General features: G+C 38.8%; 1 protein-coding gene across 2 annotated transcripts; it reads right to left on the minus strand.

The window, feature by feature from the left end:
- Nucleotides 1-1,435: 1,435 nt before the first annotated feature.
- On the minus strand, nucleotides 1,436-19,485 carry ferry3 (FERRY endosomal RAB5 effector complex subunit 3). Of its 2 annotated transcripts, none has more exons than XM_084734855.1 (14): nucleotides 19,394-19,485; nucleotides 18,604-18,792; nucleotides 17,696-17,841; nucleotides 14,315-14,496; nucleotides 13,137-13,236; nucleotides 12,828-12,952; nucleotides 9,457-9,563; nucleotides 9,039-9,236; nucleotides 8,521-8,649; nucleotides 7,848-7,916; nucleotides 7,541-7,743; nucleotides 4,880-4,937; nucleotides 3,795-3,862; nucleotides 1,436-2,082 (listed from the first exon to the last, which is right to left on the minus strand). In XM_084734855.1, the coding sequence occupies exons 2-14, from the start codon at nucleotides 18,782-18,784 to the stop codon at nucleotides 1,990-1,992; spliced, it is 1,659 nt and encodes a 552-aa protein (XP_084590981.1). In that variant the 5' UTR covers nucleotides 18,785-18,792; nucleotides 19,394-19,485; the 3' UTR covers nucleotides 1,436-1,989. The 2 variants fall into 2 exon arrangements, with proteins under 2 accessions (XP_084590981.1, XP_084590980.1); XM_084734854.1 differs by lacking the exon at nucleotides 19,394-19,485 and adding an exon at nucleotides 19,221-19,368.
- Nucleotides 19,486-19,601: the final 116 nt, after the last annotated feature.

The raw sequence follows: 19,601 nt of genomic DNA on the forward strand, positions 1-19,601 counted from the left end.
ATACAGGGAATATACAGAATGTAATACATCTGATTAACATTTACTGAAGAGGCGGAAATTTTCAGAGACACTTGTTTAAATTTTCTCTCTTTTGATGTGTGTGTGTGCAGTCACCCTTTTCACATCTTTGTCTTTAAGAACAGTGCCATCTGCTGTTATAGAGGTAGAGGGGAGGGACCACACACGTGCACACACACTCACACCAACAGCAATCCTCACTACAACTCACTGCAATGCAGCATAAAAGCACCTGCGCCAAATGTCTTTAGGACTATAAGAGCCAAGTTTATGTCACTTCCCTCTGGACTAATCAGCCCTCAAATATGAAGCCAATGACCCACTGGTTCAGACTCCTAAATCTCATTTGATAGCTTAACTGTGGGATTATACATCAGGACTAATTTGTGAACATTCAACAAATGAAATATGATGTTTAGAGGGACCTCACACGTCAAAAAATTTAGATTTAAAGATGAGATGTTTTTTTTATAATCAACATACTGTTATTATGCCCATCTGTATGGTGCTGTGGTGAAAACACAAGAGAGAAAGTCACATTTAGCCTGGTTGCTAACTCTGCTATTGAGAAATGTTAAATGACATAGTAAGATTATTTGAAGTGGGATTGCATGAAGGACTTATCAATAGTCAGTGTATTACTTACAATAGATGCCTGTCGGCACACCCCTGAGCTAAGCATTGAACTCCTGGACAGAGTCGGCATCAATTTTTTTTTGCCATTTGAAAAAAAGATCCACCTCAAGAAATCAGTGTAAGTTTAAGTGTACGCTATATTAAAAATATTTTCACTTCAATTTGCTATCAGACAGACTTTTCTGACAGGAAACAGCTGTTAAAGAAGTGAAATGTCGCTCTCTCCAACCAAAACCTATAGGCGAAATCAGTCATTTTTCCCTGTAGAAAACGGGAGTTGCTGATTTACCACTGTCTCAATCTGTGATTTTGTTGGTGCTATTGTGTGACTTCAGTGTTTTAAAAGGATAGTTTGGATTCACTGAAGTTACACAACAACACACAAAAAACAGTGAAGGCAGTCGTAGATCAGCAACTCCCATGCTCTGTGAGGTAAAATATGGGTTTTGGTTGGAGAGAGCAATATTTGGCTTATAAAGTGGTGGTTTCCAGTCAGAAAAGGCTGTGTAATGTATACACTTTAACTGATACTGATACTGACCTTTTTTCCATGGTTAAAATACCTTTTGCTGCTGACCCTGTCCATAGCAGGTCACTGCTTAGCTTCCATGTCGTTGCAGGGCTTGCTGACCAGCATCTAGTGTAGGTAGTACATTGATTATCAATAAGTACTTCATGCAACCCCACTTCAAATAATCCAAACTATTTCTTTAATAAGGTTTGTTAGGCTACAACTGCCAGTGCCGCTTCCATCCAGCTTCATCACTTTAGTAAACAATACTGTGTTTCCACATTTGCTGTATCTACTGGCAAATTAAAACAACTTTACAAACAGCAGGGTCTCCGTTATGCTGTAGCTCAAACCTGCAGAAAGTTAAAGATCACAGCGTTAAAGGAAAACTGGAATACTTGCAGCCGTGGTGGTTGATGTCATGATGTCATAAAAGTCTGTCACCACAGCCGCACCCTGGAGGCTTGAAATGATAAATTCAGCAGCTGCTTTGGTGGGCCACTGAATCCCATCCTCTTTCAGTAAGAAGCATTTACAGCTTGTGTATCTTCAGAAGGTGCAAAAATAACAAGGCTCAACAACTGCATAAAAATGCCTCTTTTCATTTAAAGTACTTTTCGCAGCTCTATTGTCAGTGCTTTAATGCCACCATATTATGTTGCCCTCACTTAAATGAATGGGACTTATGTGCTACTACACCCAACCTCCACCTCCTACAAGTCCTGAAAAAAACAAAACAAATATAACTAGTCACAGCTGTTACAATAAACTTGTTTCAGTTAGTCTGAATGCCTTGAGGATGCAATGTGGTGCATCTCTACCCATCAGTGCTTTGAGGTGAGAGTGAGGGTGGAAGAGACACGGAAGATCTGAGGCAGCATGTTGCTCAACTGGTAGAACATCTCCTCTGAGATACTCTGTCAGTACAAAATAGACACACAAAGACACAGCCAGCATTAGTGAAAAAACAGGGGACTAAAATTTGTGCAGCAGAAAATACACATTTTCACTGTGACAATGGGAGGCAACCACTGCAACCTTAGTTTGAACCCAGCTGAAACTGTGCCCATGCAAACAGAAATACATCTGGACTGTTTGTGTACAGCCAAGTGTTAACAGCCCCTGCGGTGTCCTTCAGCTCAACATCACAGGGTCTTTTTATCCTGCGGGAACAGTAGTCAAGATGCTCGAGTGACGTGAGCTCCGGCAGCTGTGACTTTAACAGGGGAACATACCGTGTCACTCTAAGCATCAGCACCCGTCAAATAAGAATGTTAAGTATTAATCTTTAGGGAAGAAACGCAGTCACACACACATCATTCATCCACGCACAAACACGGTGCGTATATTTAGCCGCCGCGTCTCTTTGAGGCACAGCAAACAAGAAGCACTATTTTAAATGGTGTCTGAGCATGTAGCTGACAGGAAGCCGATGCAGTCGGGAGTCCTTTGATGCTGCTGGCTTTATCATCTTAACCTGTCAACATGGGATCTTGCTATAGGCTCTGCTGCCTGCCTGACAAACCACAAGAGCTATAGGTATACAACATCCAGCTAAGCTCGAAATAAAATAACAGTTTAACAGTTCATAAAATAACAACACTGGGGTCACAATTACTTCATAATGTGACAGAAAAACTTGCTTAAAAGCTGAACCTGAATGTTTCTCCTCTTTTACCTGTAAAGCAACACCTGTAAATTGGGTGACTATTCTAAATTATTTATTAAGATAAAATACTGGACGTGGATATCCGAGCAAGATTATGCCTCAGGGTTGAAAAGCTATATGTTATTCCCGCTGAGCTTTCTTTTAGCACAGTAGTGTAAACACTGGTCAAGAGAGCCTGAGGCTCTATAATCTATGATTTATGGCATGCTTTTCAAACAGTCGCTCTTCTTTGCCTGCATTCAAAGGTGTGTACTGCAAAGCCAGGTGTGCCTTTTGTGATGCTGTGTACACTTGAGGCCTTAAAATATACATGTCTGTTGAATTAACAGAGATTTGCTGGCAAGCAATTACACAAGAGTTGGTGGTGTGCTGTCTTAACGACCAAACCAATTATATTGGTGCGGTTATGACAACGATCATAATGTGATCATGGCCACAGTAATCAACTGCTTATATGAATCAACAGTTGATTCAGTCTCCATGACACTTATGACAAACTGCCAAAAACAAGCAAATGAGATGCAGCACTGAAATTACAGCAACGTTTTGATATACAGTAGGCTTACTGGTCTGTATTATTGCATATTAAAATTATAAACAGTACTTATAATCTGAAAACTGCTTGAAACACCTATACTGTGTTTTGAAAAAGTCTTTATGAATGTTTATGACTCTTATCATTAGCTGTCTTTCGGTCAAGTATGTCACTTTTAATGCAAAGTTGACATTGTTTGAGATGGTTCTGTTATGCCAACTTGACACTAATTAAGCCAATAATGTTGTTGTTGTGATACTATGACATTAACCTGGCCAATAATGTAGTTGTTATGACAACTTCATATAATCCAAGACAGAAAAGTCTTTGTGATGACAACTTGACATTATCAAACTTTCCATTCATAGTTATCAAGTTGACCCAGACAGACAACAGGTTTCCACTGTAGTGCATTCTGTTCTCACCTTTGGCACGAGAAACTGGACTGTGCGTGATATACCTCCATCCCAGGAGGCCATCTCCATCATGAAGCCTGAAATAAATAAAAGAGATTGAAAGAATTCCTCTCACGCAGCAGAGCAACTGTTGCACCAATCAAGCAGAAATAAGCGGTGCGCCTCTCAGTTACAACAATACATTTTTAATCAGCTTTGTATTATGGGAAATTTACAAAACTGTCAGTAGACACACTGGTAAGTTTCTCTCTTCAAAGGAAGACTTCAGCTCGAATAATAATCTCTTGCTCTTTGACTGTGAGGAAATGAAAACAAGACCTCATGTGTCCAGTTTTAGGAAGCAGTAAATGTGGAATAGATAGATCTCTGCTATCAAATTTCTGCTTGAAAAAACTGCATCTTATCAAGTCAACTTGTTTATATTTGGATGATATAAAGAATGCACGAATAAAGCACAAAGTAGGAACAATGCAAGGTGCAATATAAACTGTTGTTTTAACAGTGTTAGTACAATAGCTCAGAATACAATTCCTTAACTTAAAGGACCAGTATGTAAGATCTAGTGGCTAGAAGTGAGCTTGCATTTTGCAAACATCTCTCCTCACCCTTCCCTTCTAAGCATGTAGGAGAACCTACAGTAGCCACAAAACTTGCAAAAAATGTAAAAGGCTATATCTAGAGCCAGTGTTTGGTTTGTGCATTTTGGGTGACTGCAGAAACTATGTCCTCTGTAGATATAAAGGGCTCATTCTAAGGCCAGACATATACTTGCTGTTTAACCACACATTTGCGTTCGTGTATGTGTAGCATAATTTCTGAGGACACAACCATCGCTCTAAATGGACGCAGGATACATGAGACAGCCATGATGCACATGGATACATATGGATGTGTAGGGGTGCATATGTGTACATGTAGTGAAAACCAGGTACATCTCCGGCATAAAGTAACATAAACACAATCATTTTTATTATCGGGTGATTATACACTAATGAAAACATACTTATGAATATTATATTACATTTCTGCCACATTCTGCCAATAAATCCCCATAAACCTTACACACCGGACCTCTAAAAAATGTCTTATCTTACCTTTGACACATTTGAAAACCAGCTCGGCTCTCTTAAGACACCACGGTATGGTCATCTCCTGCAGAGGATATGGATGAAAACACTCAATTGTTTAGATTGTCAAAAGAAAATCTAAAAAATCTTGATTTGTTAAAGAACACTGTAAGAGCTTCTTGTGTTGGTGGTGTGGGTGGTGAGTCATATTAACAGTTAAAAGTGTGATACATTACTTACCTACTTAGGAGTCTGACTGTTACGCAGGTATGCAAATTAGACACTGTATATGTCACATATTAACTAGGTCAAACGTAAAATCTCCTGCCAGGTGACTACATCCACACACACAATTTGTGAGTGCAAATGAAGTAACTTCCCTGCAAATGCACAACTGTGTACGTCACCTCTCATCTCCCTTCAGTTCTGAGTGTGTTTGGCTTCAGGCTGCTGGCTGCCTTTGCTCACAGCGAGGTGCGCCAGATAGATAGTCACTCTCTGTCACACACTCACACACACACACACATACACACACACAGCCTTTCCCCCACTTAGAAAATTGTTACACCCATCTGAAGTCAACAAACTGGATACATCAACTGGATGGGGTGTCATCAGGACGTTGGTTTCGGCCCCCGTCAACTGCATCACGATTTGCACGGGCTTGTGCAATGGGTCTTTGACGCATTAACAGTAGCTTGGTATACTTGAGAGTTTTTCATTATGACTGCGGCTGGTGCCAGCAGCAATTGAGGCTAGAAGAGGCATTTCTTACAACCAGAAAAATGAACATAACTGTTGTGAAATTGTGAGTCATTATCTGCAAACTGGAACTAAACTGGTTGAAAGAGTTTTCAATTTCCTCTCTGCAAGCTTTCAAACACATGTTAGGCCGTACTGTTATTAAGCAATTCTTCTTGGTTCTTTTTTCCTTCACACTCTAAATGCTCAAGGGAAAAAACATTTAACAATGAAAATAAGAGGCAGAGCCCTGATGTAGTTTGACTGTCTGCACTTCATCTAGACAAACTATGTCAGTTGTTTTAAATGCCAAAACACCACAATAGGCTTGTACAAACAGGCAAACATCTCCAAGACCAAAAAGGAGACAACAGATGGAAAGTTCTGATGTGAAACCAGAAGCTATCAATTAAAGTTTCTCTGGTTCCCGAGGCTTCGAGAGTTAGAAGGCTCTGGTTATGTAAACAAAGACTCTTGATTGGACATGAGAAGAGAAGTTGCACTGGGCATGTTGTGGCATGAATGCACTCCAGACGGAGGCTTGTTGGGAATTTACTTTCCATGTTATGGGTTTTCTCAGTTTAATAAATTTAAATAGAAATACAAATCATTTTCTAACAAGGAGCTGCTGTTCACGTTAAAAGAAAATCCCAATTCCATTAATTTTCAGAAGACCTAATAAAAAAGAGATTTTCGAGTTTATAGATATAAAAGAAAAATCCACTTTATTGTGATCAGATATTTACCTAAACTCTGCTGGATTTGGGCTCAGTCCATCAGTCACTGAAAGCTTTCTCTTGTCACTCTTCCCTATGGTGGAGCACAGAGTGCTGCTGTACACCCTGAGATACTAAGCAAATAGAGGAGTTCACAACTTTCTCCTTTGCCCTCCTGGTTTTAAGCCTGGGAAATGTTAAATTGTAGGCTGAACTCATAGCCACTGCCTGACAAGCTAGACCACAGCTGAAGATGCAGCGCATCAACAAGCAGAGACAGAATGAAAGGTAAGAAATTAGGACTATGGCATCAGTTAGGACCACCAAGCTTTTTTGGCCACCAAGATTCTTCACCTTCAACTATACTAATAAAGTTAATGATGGAGGTTCGAGAGCTAAATCTACCCCAATGAAGTGTTGATGAGCAACATTGAATTCATGTTCTGTAGCCCCAACCTGACCCATGAACTCCCAAGAGTGTATATAATGGATGTTACAATGTTTATTGATATTATTGAACTGTCAGTGCTCAAATCTGCACGACTACAACCACTGAGTTTGGAACTTTCAACCTTATCCACTACTTTTAACTAACTGTTTAGATAATTGACTTTACTTTTAGTCATCTATGTCAACCATTTGCCTTAAAGCCATCTATCTCAACCATTATTAATTACCCATAGCTAACAACCATTTATTCATTTCCTTTAGCAAACTGTTCAAATTTATCTGCTCAGTCACACATACATTTTTTAAAATCGATGTTTACGAATTAGTTGAGCTATTTCATAATCTTTCCACATACCCGGCCACTGCAGAAGAACTGCCTGTGGTACAAAAAATGAGGATACCAAAAACCTTTCAGCCGTTTTCAATTTACCTCAGGTAAAATTCCACTAAAACGCACAGCGCCACCAAATACAGAGCTTTTTCGCAGTGATGGTTACACTGGAAGCATTTCATAACCTGTTCAAGCCAAGTATTTGGTAGCCAAACAATTGTGCTGCCCAACTCAAATATTTAACTTTATTTTCTCCTATGCTCCTTTTGAAGAACTCTTCTGAACTTGTCACACCATTTTACAAAACGATAAAACTGTGGCAGCTACTGTAACTACTCATTACATTATTATAATATTTATAGTGTGTGTGAATGTGTGTTGAGTGTGACCTACTACAACATCATCCATACTGTACACACAAGCATTCAGAGCGCTCTCAGCTACTCTTACCTCTGACATGTCGTGGACCAGCAGCAAAGGGATGGTGACGGTGGTGATGTCATGCGTGCAGCAGACCTTCAGGATGTTTCTCAAGCCCATGATGGCCGGATCTCGGGCCGTGATGTTCCCTGAACGCACGTTGTCGTCCACGCACAGGTGGAAGACAACATGGACCTCTGACAGGTTGGAGTGCCGTGAGATGTAAAACTCACCTTGAGAAAGAGACACAGCAGGAACAATAATAGTACACAAAAATGTAAATGTGTTAATTTGACTAGGGGTGTAGTGCGTAAAAAAGTATATTGATAACCATTACCTGGCAAAATGTTAGATGGGTTTCTTTCAACATTTTTGTTCTTGTCATCTCCTCCATTCCTTGGAATCTCTGTAAGATTACAGAATTTAAAAAACACTGATCTTGATATAAGGACATTTAATGGCAACAGCAGCTGGACTTAATTTGACAGGCTTGTAAGCTAGAACAAATGTTTCTATATACAGCTCTCCTCTATGAACCACTCTCAATGCTATAATAAAGACATGGACACGTTCCTGTCAATACAGTAGCAGCGATATAAAATGTCTTCTACTTCCTGTCTGTGTAATCCCTTTCTCATACTGCTGGCATGTCACTGACATCCTCCAACACTGTAAGAATTTTTGCAGAGTAAAGTTTCTTGTACTGAAACACTGTTACAGTCATGTACAACAACTTGTATCCTATCACTTTGTCTCTCTGTGGCACTGCTAAACAAGGCCACAGATAAAAATGTTAGTTAAGCATTTTATAGGTGGCTAAAAAAGGCACTCTGGATGTCTGGGATAATCAGTTTTCTTCAGTAGCATCTGTGTCCAGGTCACTGGCTACAGTTCTGGTGAAATGTAGATTTGTGGAAACGTCTGTTTTGCCAGTTTTGCCTTTTTCTTGCTGATAACTGTCGGTAAACGCCCTGTCTACATTACAGCTGTGTTGAGACCAAAAGTCTGACCGGGTTGTTCTTTCTGCTTGCTGCTCCTCTGGGCTCTGGCGTAGAGCACCACTTGCTGCACCTCCTCCAACTGCTCCTCCAGACAGTGGAAGTGGAAGTCTGTACACTCCTTTGCCACGGTCGCAAAGTCTGTGGGACGGCACAGTGCAGGGCAGTGATGAAATGATGCATGAAAAGTTAAAGTTAGCCAGAACATATCTCTGTAATTATGTCTCTATACTAAACTGCCACTATGAAAAAAGAATCCAGACTTAAAAAAGGTGAATGAAAAGTTTGGTCTGTGAGCAAATCTTTTAAATAGGCGTGAAATAATAGTGCTATTCTCACAATAAAGGTGAGAGACAATCAGAGTGAGTCATGAGTCGGACTGAAATAAAAATGCTTCAATTCATTGGTGCCAGAATATAACAAAGAACTGCTAGAATTACTGTGGAAAATGTTAACATGTCTTTCTACAGAATGACACCACAGGACTCACTCATTGTCTCAATGCAGATCACCACAATATATTCCCTGACCTCTCTTGATGCCACTGTAGGAATTGACCCTGTTGTCGACCAACAACACCAGACCACAGAGGGAGGAGGAGTAGAGCGAAAGGGCCGTCTGCAGCCGCCTCAGCTTTGCTCCGCTGCTGCCATGCCGGCGGTGCTTACAGAAGTCCAGCACATCTGCCCGGACCAGCCGCAGGTTGTGCATTGTCTTCAGTTGTGCTCCTGATCAAAGAAATATACATCATTTATATAATAAATACATTGATAGAGATACTTTCATACATTCATCAGAAAATGATTATACATTATACCATATATACTATATAGTGTGGTTCATATTTGCTTTACATAAATATTTACGGTTTCTGCACATGGTGTGTGACATGTGAGCTGACACAAAGGTGTGTGCAAATATCTGGAGAGCAGGTTAGAGATGAAGCACCTAAGTGTATGGTGAAGCTCTCCTCCAGCTGAGGCTGCTCCTCAAACATCCGGGCCCCAGAGTCTGCGAGCTCTGACAGCTGGCTGGGCTGCACCTTAATCTCCTCGCTGAAAATCCATCATGCAAACAAATCAACCAGCAAAGATATCTATCAAAAATGGTAAATAGCAGATGTACGTTTGCATGTTCAAGGAATGAACTGACAGAACTTAAAGAGTTTTACGCCCATATAAAATGAAAATTAGACACAAACTTTGTTTGTGATAGTTTAGAAAATTAGTGTAATACTGCCCAGAACAAGAAATTATTGAACATATAAAGTACTTTTCACATTATTTCAAAGGGAAAAAAACTGGCTAATAGGGATGTAACAATATTAAAAACTCAAGGTACGATAACATCACAATAAAAAGTCTGTGATACAACATTTATCAGGATTAGAGCTGTCACAATATTAGATTTTCACTACATGATTATTGTGGCTGAAGGAATTCACAATAAAGATATTATCGCAATATCTATAGAATTTTGGGGGGCAAAAAGTAATAATAATAGAGAGTCATTAGCCATTATCATAACTGATTTACGAGCATACAGTATGTTTAAGAGATGCTGGATTATTTACATGATGATTATTATCTGATTATTATTATGAGGATTATCATGTGGATTATCAACATGATAAATATTTCATTTTTAAATATCACAGTTATCATTAATTGTGATTCTAAACCCAGTGTCAGCTGGGATAGGCTGCAGCGTCCCCACAACCCTTCAAGGGTAAGCAGTTACAGACAATACATGAATGAATGAATGGACAATTATCACCAATACTGGTATATCGTGACACCCCTAATTGCAAGATCAAAAAATATCGCTATGTCATGATATTCAATATGTTACACCCCCACCGGTTCAGCATCAGTTTTTTCTGGCTAATTCTTGGGCAGTGAATACAATAAAACTGGAAATCATGTTGTCCACAATCTGCTTATACAGCAGAGTGTAAGTATACAGTTTCAGCACTTCATTTACAAAAAATGTGAAAGGAATCAAAAATCCAACCTGAATTCCGTTTTCCAGGTTAGACTACAGCTTTAAAAACCCATATTTACAAAGTGTTAAAAGTGCTGACATAGAAGTAAGTTGCACCCACACAAGATAATGATATTCATCATTAAGACAAAGCAATGCAGGGTCAGCAGATTGTCTGAGAAGCTCTCAGCATACAGGTCCTGCTGGTATCTGTGTTTTGATGGAATATCCAATATATGCAGAGGAGTGTAAGACCTGAATTTAAACCACCGCTCTTTGGGACTGCATTACTGTTAAGCTCTATTACACTTCTTATCCCAAGATGCCAGTCATAACTGATATTGCAAAGCTGAGCATCAGTCAAACTACGATGAGTTTTTGACCTCTTGTAATCACTTCAATTTCTATGTAAATGGAGCCGGTACTTCAAAGGGCCGGCAGACACGTCGTGTTTTGGATTAAAACTGCTGCACAAGTGCAGCTGCTGAGATCCTGTTAGTTAAGGGTCAGTTTGACCTCAAGTCAAAATTCAGTGAGATTTTTCCACTAACACATAGCTCACACAAGGGATATTTAAAACATCTTATTTGATCAATTTCATGCTGATTATGAGTCAACAAAACAACTGTTCTTATCTTTATTTAAATCCTATTTTTTCTTTCTTTTAACCACTTTAAAGTACTTTTAAGCACGGTTCCTGCACCTCTCCAAAGTCAAGTTAAATCACTTGTATTGCATTTTCAAAGTGCAATTTCAAGCTTTTCCAGCACCTTACAGCTGTGTTAAATAACATATTTATATAAGCATATATCTCAAAATTATTAGGCCCTATTTCATTTCTTCATCACATTAAATCAGATGTTATTGTGCTATAAGCAGGGCTCAACCATACGGATTTCCCGCTTGCCCAGCACAAGTAAAATGCCATGTCAGGCTAGTAAATCTAACAACTCACTTGCCCAACAGGACAAGTGGTAAAAAAAAAAAAAGCTAGAATTTTTATAAAAATATTAAAGTTTCAAGCAAAATCAGCAGTAAACGCTATTTTAAGCCTCTCAAATGTTGAGATTTTGTGCCTGTCTCTGTTTTAGATCACATTAAACAGTATATCTTTGGTTATGGACTGGAAAAATTAGACATTTTAAGACATCACGTTGGACTGGGATGAGCATTTTTCCCTATTTTCTGACATTTCATAAACATTGCAGCCATAGATTAAAAAAATACAATTACCATTGCTGTTATTGGATAACTGCTAATAAATAAAACCATCTGTATGGCAGAAAGTAAAAGCTGAGTTTGGGCAAGTAGATTTTTTATCCACTGACCACTCTGACCATGCCACCAAGTAAGAAAACAAAATAAGGTTGAACCCTGTATGAGTAACAAAATATGCTACCTGACAGAAAACAGTGAAAAATTAAAAGGAAACACAACAAAGTTTCATGTTTGAAAATGTGTCACCTGCCTGTAAGTAAACTGGCTAAATATAACCTGGCTGAGCCCATGTAAAACAATCACTCAAACAATTACTTTCAATTAAATCCTTTTCTTTTTTTTTATTTTTTGTTTTCAAGACAACGCTCATTAAATCATCAACCTCCCAGCATGTTGTCATCCATCAGCCTTGCACTTGCTGTTCAATCAGAGGGCACACGTCAACAAAGAGTGACAGATCACACTACAGGCAGCCACACATGCAGAGTGGAATGCGAGGCTCAAGTGGAGTTATCTGCATTTTGTGTGAGCGGTAAAGGCAATTAGGCCTCTGACTATTCAGTCAGAGAGTGTTATAATATGAAATAATTCAATCAAAATTTACCTGAAATTTTACATTACCCAAAATCCAAGCACTTCTCAAACTTTGAAAACATTACATTAGAATTCAAGTGGTTTTAAGGGTTTCCGGCACCTGTAAGGTTTAAGGTTTACTTTACTTCCATGCTTAATCTCTGTACGAATAAATTTAAGATGATCTTAAATCTTACAAACAAGGAGATGAGTCAAAGCTTGTGCACTGATCCCACAGTGTCAGAGGACAAAGTTCATAATGTGCTGCTTTTTGACAAGACCACTACAGGCCACTACAGCTTTTCATTTTCTACTCAACAAGAGTAAGCAACTACGCACTTGACTCCAGCAGTCATTTTCTCAGATCAGCTGATTTGGTTTTACTCTGATATTTAAAAAAAACAGAGCAAGTCATAAAACTAAAAGAACCTGTTCAGGTGTGTATGGGTGTAAAATGAGCCTACAGATACCAGATGTGTGTACATAAACAAAGATTGTGCTTTAGTATGCACACAAATACGCATGTTAACATTCGACAAACTCACTTAATTTTGCTGCTGTTGTTGGATTTCTGAAGGTCCTGGTGCAGTTTGATGACCCACTCCTGATACTCCTGCTTCTGAATCCCAGTCACCTGCTTCAGCTCACTGGCCCACTTGTTCTCCAGAACCTGCTCAACAAAGTCAAACTTTGTCAAGCTTTAATATGACAACAACATATTTTAGGATGGGGCAAATCTCAAAATGTAAATGTAAAATTCATTAAATGACTCCCCGGAAGTGTCTGTGGTGAAATGATAACTTTGTACTGTGATCAAGGTACACCTGCTTTTAACACCCCAGCTTCTTTTTTACCTGCTGTGCATCAAAGTGTTGAGACGCAACTGCATTTACATCCTGGTCACTCAAAGTATTCCCCAGCTCATGCATCACTTTATCCATTTCAGCAGCTTGCCTACCAGACAGAAAAATATTCACTGATTTGATTGGAGTGATGGTGAAATACATCATCATCTTGATGACTCATGAACAGACATATGTCAGTCACCTATATTTATGACAGGTGACTGAAATACATAAAATAAAAAAAAACCAAATTGGATGGCTTCAAGGGATAGTTCAGGTTATCTGATGTAGGGTTACATGAGATACTTATCGATGGTATCATACAGTATCAGGGCATAGTATCAGCTACAGCATATGGCAGACAACACGCCCCAGTTAGGAGAAGCAGAGAGGCCAAATATCACTCTCTCCAAAATAACCAGACTCCATAGGCAAAAATGGTAATTTTATCTCACAGAAAACATGAGTTGCCAAACTACTGCTGCCTCAATCTGTTAGTTAGTTTGTGTTATTGTGTGATTTCTACATTTCACAAGGACAGTTTGGATACACAGACATCACACAATAACACAAACAAACTAACAGATCAAGGCAGTGATATACCAGAAACTACTGTGTAATGCAAAGTAAAAAAAAAGATTTCACCTATGGAGTTTGGCTGATTTGGAAAAAAACAAGATTTGGCAAAAACCAAGATTTGGCTCACACTAAGCCCACTTTTGACAGTAAATAAAAATTCAGAGCAGCTTATACTGGCGCAGTATTGTCTCCCACATCACTTTTTCATTCAGAACTAACAATTTTGCTTCACCATATCCAAGGAAACATTAGCTTTAGATAGAAAAAAAATAACTTTGTAAATAACCTCCCAAAAACCTTTTAATTGTACTCTAAACATTTGGCAGTCTATCACTGCCTCTGTGGAACATCAGATGGTGCACTGAGGCCCACCAGTGGACTGTGGCCTCTATAGCCTATATTTATACAAAAAACAACAGGTAATCATGGGTGCATGTGAGTGTCCCCTGATAAATCAGAAAGTAAGTACTAAAACAAGTGTATTTACCTTATGTCCAAAGGATGTAAAAAGATAAAAGAAGATAGCTTTACCATGCACTGTACAAATTTAAAGACAGATGCAAGAAATCCAAGGAACCTACTTCTAGGCGATAATCCCTGATACCAACCTCTCTTGCAGCTTTTTAATCTCCATGTCTCTCTCACTTATGAGCTCAGAGATGCTAACAAAGTAGTTGTGCTCCAGGTTGAGAAGGGTATCTGAGGCAGGGGAGTGGATCAGCTCATGGTAAACATCTGCAAAGTCCTCATCCCAGCTGGGCTCTTCGGGTCGAGCATGCTCCAGTGTCGTCTGAAACAGTGATAGACAAAAGAGAATAACTATTTTGAACTGGCAACTGCAAATGGTTGGGGATGCATGATGATTAACGGAGACAATAAATTAGCAGTCAATATTGGCCTTTCCAGCTATACAGGTCTGTTCTAAGATTGCTGTATATTAACTGATAAATATCACCTGTAATAATATTTTAGTTGAACACATCATCACAAAGAATTTCATTTGAATTGTTGGGCAAAATGCTCTATAAAAGCCAAAGTATATTCAAAGTGTTTCGATGAAAATATAAATGAACATCTGAAGAGTCAGAGAACTGTTCTTTGTTTTTGTTGTCATAGTGATGTCAGTCAGATCAGGTTAAGTCAGAGCTATGTAATATTAAATCATCCATCTTTGCTCACAACATGTTAGCCTTTCTTTTTTGGGGGGCTTTTGTTCCTTTAATGACAGGACAGCTGAGGTTTGAAAAGAAAGGAGAAGAGAGAGTGGGGGAATGACATGCAGCAAAGGGTGGGAGTCTAACCCACAGCCGCTACAGAGGACTCACAACAAAGAAATGTTTAATTATCACATCACACAGTATCAGCCATAAGAAGCGGGTGATTATCAATGATCATGTCAACTGAAACAAAAAAAAAATGATGTGCATCCCTAAAAATGGTGACAACAATACAACCTAACCACACTCCACACTCAATGTTGCAGAATTGCTTCACTGTTTGAAACCAATTAGGCATGGGCAATAAAACAATAATGATACATATCAGCACTGAACACTCCATCAATATCAATAAGAAAATTGTTCAATAATGTTCAGTGTTTTCATCTAAATGCAAACTGCCATGAAAATACAGAAGAAATACATACGCTCTGGCTCATAAACAGCCTAACATATCTCCTGATAACGGAGCGTGCTAAGAGTGACATGCAAACAGCCAGTCATTTAACGGCTGTGTATTTCAGTTCACGATCAATGTGTGACACAACAACAGAAACAGTGTGAGGTGTGAAAAATTAGCCCGGGCAGGGAGGAAATTGTCAATCAGAAAGGACAGGTCAGCTCACAGTATGGCAGTTTTTTGTTTTTTTTGGGGGGGTGGGGGTCTTTTGGGGTTTTTATATCATGCAAGTCAAATACTTATGTCCCTTGGAAAATAAAGTGGTTAAATTCAAACTAAGGTGGTTAAATTATAAATAAACACTTAAACTCAACCTTTTTTATTTTGGTCTATATTAAAAATAGATTAAAAATTATCAACTCGAAATGGAAGATCTTGTTGTGATAGATGTTTCAGTTATATCACCCAGCTTTTAAACTAATCACTTGTGGGTGACAATCTGCTGCACATGCTGAGTGAGTGTGACCAGCAAAATGCTGACTTTCAGCAGAAAGTGTACAAATTTAATTTTCTGTGGTCAGTGGAAGACAAAAGAGGAAGCCAAAATGCAATATCAACACATTCTGAATGTTTTGCTCCACTCAATAAACCAGGGCAGTTGATGTGTCCTATCCATAATTAGAAAAGAAACAGGACGTTAATCAGAATCTGAAACTCCTCTATTTATACAGGCTCAGGAATCTTCAGGCCACAAACACGATGGACACTGGAAGGCTTCCATGTGTATTTCTGTATGACTGCAGTAAAACATTAACGAGTGCATTGGGTCAGAGGGGCTTGACAACACGAGCTGAGGCAGCCCTTGTCTTTTTATAAATGTCTGGGAAAGTTCCAATACAGAGTTTAGACTCCTGAACTTTTAGATGTAAAACCACACAATCCTAAACATGAAATAAGAGACATTCACTTTCAAAGAAACACGTCGGTGATAAGATCGTACCTGTTTTCATTTGGAAACTACAAACTTCACTTCTGTGTGTCAACAGACTGTTTGTTTGTTTTGGATGGATCCATTATATGAAAATGATGACTCTATTCTTAAGTACGTGCAACCGCCGCCACATATTCAATCTCTAGGAAGAAACACATCAAAGTGTAACCAAGTGCAATAGGGAAACATTAAACACAGCACGCAGGCTTATGCAATGAGACTGCTCAGGAACTCATGAATAATCAATTTGCAGATGCACAGCGCTGCTTCTGTTTAAATTACTCTAATGATCCATGACTGCCCCGAAGTTAGATGGAGCAATCAAGGACACGTCCAAAACACTGGCTGTGCTGCTACAGAGACATGGAGTGGTGCACATACACATTACGGTCAAATTTAAGTGTCAAATTAACTTTTTAGAATAAAACACACTGTCCACATTTTTCACAGAAATGTTTTTTTTAGGAATTCGTGTATGGATGTATGGAAAATGCAACAGCATTTTGAAGCCAGAAACACATAGTGTGGAGGATGAAATGTTCATCCAGGTGGAAAACAGGAGGGAAAATGTAGAGAAATTCATGTGGACATTTTGTAGTTGACAGTAATTCTAAACTGTATATTTGAATGTAACATGTCAGGGTCACTGTTCAGTCACAGGGGCCAAACAAACTGAATCTGAAAGATGTTTACTTCTATGTGGATGAAAATTCTCACTCAGTGAAAGAAAGACAAAATGAAAACTCATTATTCTTTAATCTATTGACATCTTTTCATTAAAATCATATATATGTTAGTCTAAAATGACTAAAGTCAGAGTGACTGCATACAACTAAATGCAATCAAAAGAACTAGAGGATGACTGATTAACCAGTGCTGATGGGACGTTTCACAAACTATCAGTATCAGCAGAACTTGGTTCCAATAGTGGCCAATGGCTGCACAACCTCCAGTCACGCAGGAACACGTTACTGTTTTGCATGGACAGAAAATAACAATTTATTTAGGTATTTATCATTCTGTCTTAGATCACTAGTCCCCAACCTTTTTTCCTTGGAGTCCCCTCTGATTGTATCAAACAAAACCTGACTTAGATGTTCAGTTCACCAGTTATCAAGTCAAAGACTGTTCACTTCTGACAGTCGATTAACCTCTAAAAAAGAAAAGACGTTCAGCTTATAACAAGAGGCACCATGGCCACCTATTCATTTACTAATGTAAAGATGTAGATAAATCCAAATGACTCCAAAAACGCATCATAATATTGAATCTGTCAAGAGCCATGAAAGATAAAATGATATGAGAGCTTGTGATATAAGACACTATTAAAAACCCTGATGTTAGTTTTCAGGCACAGTAACATACTCATGTGTGTTATCACCTCCACATAAGACCTGGTCCATGCATTAGTGAGCTGGTTCAAGTCTACATCTCCTGTTGTGAGTCTCTGCAGGGCCAACTCTGCCTCTCTGTCATAATCCAGGATGGTCTCCTTCTCGACAAAGGTGGAAAGCGAGGTTTTGAGCTCTGCAGAGGGAAAGAGATGCACACACAGCAAAAAGCATTCAAATATTTTCATTTTTGTGCAAGCCAAGTAGTACACTGCAAAATCAATTGGCTAGATCCATTCCATCCGTATAGGTTTCAAACCTATAGTACACATGCTGACAGTACCACCTCATTCCCAGGAAGACGTGTAGAGAGTAATTACTTGGACAGATCCATTTCAAACAAAGCGGGACTGCACCTGTCCAAAATATCAGTAATAATGGAAATCACACTTGATTGAATTGTTTTTTTGTTTTGTTTTTTTGTTTCAGTAATTTAGGTCTGATACACATGATAGTGTATTTATAATGTGTAAATTAAGATGTAGTATGTGTAATATTATTTATACAGTATATTTACTACATTGTTACAGACAAGTAAATAGAGCTGAAAGGGCTTTTGCCATAAACAGTGCCTGGCTGGAGAGCTTACTGCCAGGCCACACATGGCCCCTTACAAAATTCACATGTAAACAATAATAATAATACTGATACTACTACTACTTAAGGCTATACAGTATATGGGTAATGTTACAATGAGGGGGTGGTTGCAGTTAGGGTCTGCAAATCCCAAATATGAAAATGGAGCAGAGTTTACCTAAGAAATGCAGCAAAGAAAGAAAAATAGGAAAATTATTTGACCAAGTCATCTCCACTTGCGAGCAGGAAATCCACAACAAATATTAACTTCTGTAACTTGTCCTTAAATTAATTTTGTTTTTTGCCAACCATGGAATCTCACCATTTTCTATGTAACAAGGTATTTTATGTAGCAGCATCAGTCGTCCATGAAGGTCACTGATGTTCTCTTGAACAGGAAACTGAAGAGGAACTTTGAGGACACAGGTGTGTTTCCCTGCCTTGAACTCAAACACAAACTCCTTCTCAGCAGTAGTGCTCACTTTGCATTTGTTCTTCTTCATGGTTGTGGCTGAAAAATACAACAATAAGTAAATAAGTAAACAAACAAAAAATAAATAATTGTCAGCTTTTTACTGTCATATCTTCCACTATGTGAAATACCCAATCTTAACAAACTGACACCACAAAGAAAACAGTATACACAGTACAAGTATCACAGTGAGACCAAGACTTCTTCATTACTACCTTGTTGAACTGTAATTAGCAGGAGAAAACTTTTTGTAATTGCCTTACGTAAATCAATATGTTTAATATAGCCGATTTGCATCACTGATCAGCTAGCATGTCCAATTAGCTTCACGTTAGCTAGCAGCTAGCGAGCGTTTAGCTCTGAAGCTAAAAATAATAAAAGAGAGACACTGTCGTGGACATGTCAAACTGGGCGCTGCTACTTGCTTTATTTGTGCGGCATATAAATGTTATAATGACCAGATTTACCTGAGTATGAATGAATCTCGTGTTTCCTGGTGCAGAGGCAGCTCTCTTGTTTGGGTCAATCAGCTGACTGCAACTAACTGTACAAGCACTTTCGCGACACTGAGGCTCAGCTCTCTGTACTTATGTTTTTAGTTGTACGTCAGAACTACTAAAGTATGAGGCTGAAAGCTTACCAAACTGGAAAATTGTTGCTCTTTTATTTTCCTTGTTCTCTTGTCCGTACGAAGCACATTTTCATTGACACGAATCTGTTGAGCCCAAAGTTTAATTTACAAGGGCGTTTTTCCTTGGGCACGACCGCCTCCTGCTGGAAAAGGTTATTGGTTGCTGATGGTTCAACTGATACTTTGTAGCCACATAACACCAAAACACTTAACATCA

This window comes from Lutjanus erythropterus, chromosome 13 (assembly GCF_056507025.1).
Source record: "Lutjanus erythropterus isolate fLutEry1 chromosome 13, fLutEry1.hap2, whole genome shotgun sequence".
NCBI classification, from domain to species: Eukaryota; Metazoa; Chordata; class Actinopteri; order Lutjaniformes; family Lutjanidae; genus Lutjanus; species Lutjanus erythropterus.

What these genes read in the sequence shown, in the direction of transcription:
- ferry3 (XM_084734855.1), bottom strand. Translation starts at nt 18,784, where the DNA reads ATGAAGAAGAACAAATGCAAAGTGAGCACTACTGCTGAGAAGGAGTTT. An exon ending in ACCTTGTTACATAGAAAATG is followed by an intron (nt 17,842 to 18,603) that starts GTGAGATTCCAT and finishes TTCCCTCTGCAG; the next exon opens with AGCTCAAAACCTCGCTTTCC. An exon ending in GGACCAGGTCTTATGTGGAG is followed by an intron (nt 14,497 to 17,695) that starts GTGATAACACAC and finishes TCACTGTTTCAG; the next exon opens with ACGACACTGGAGCATGCTCG.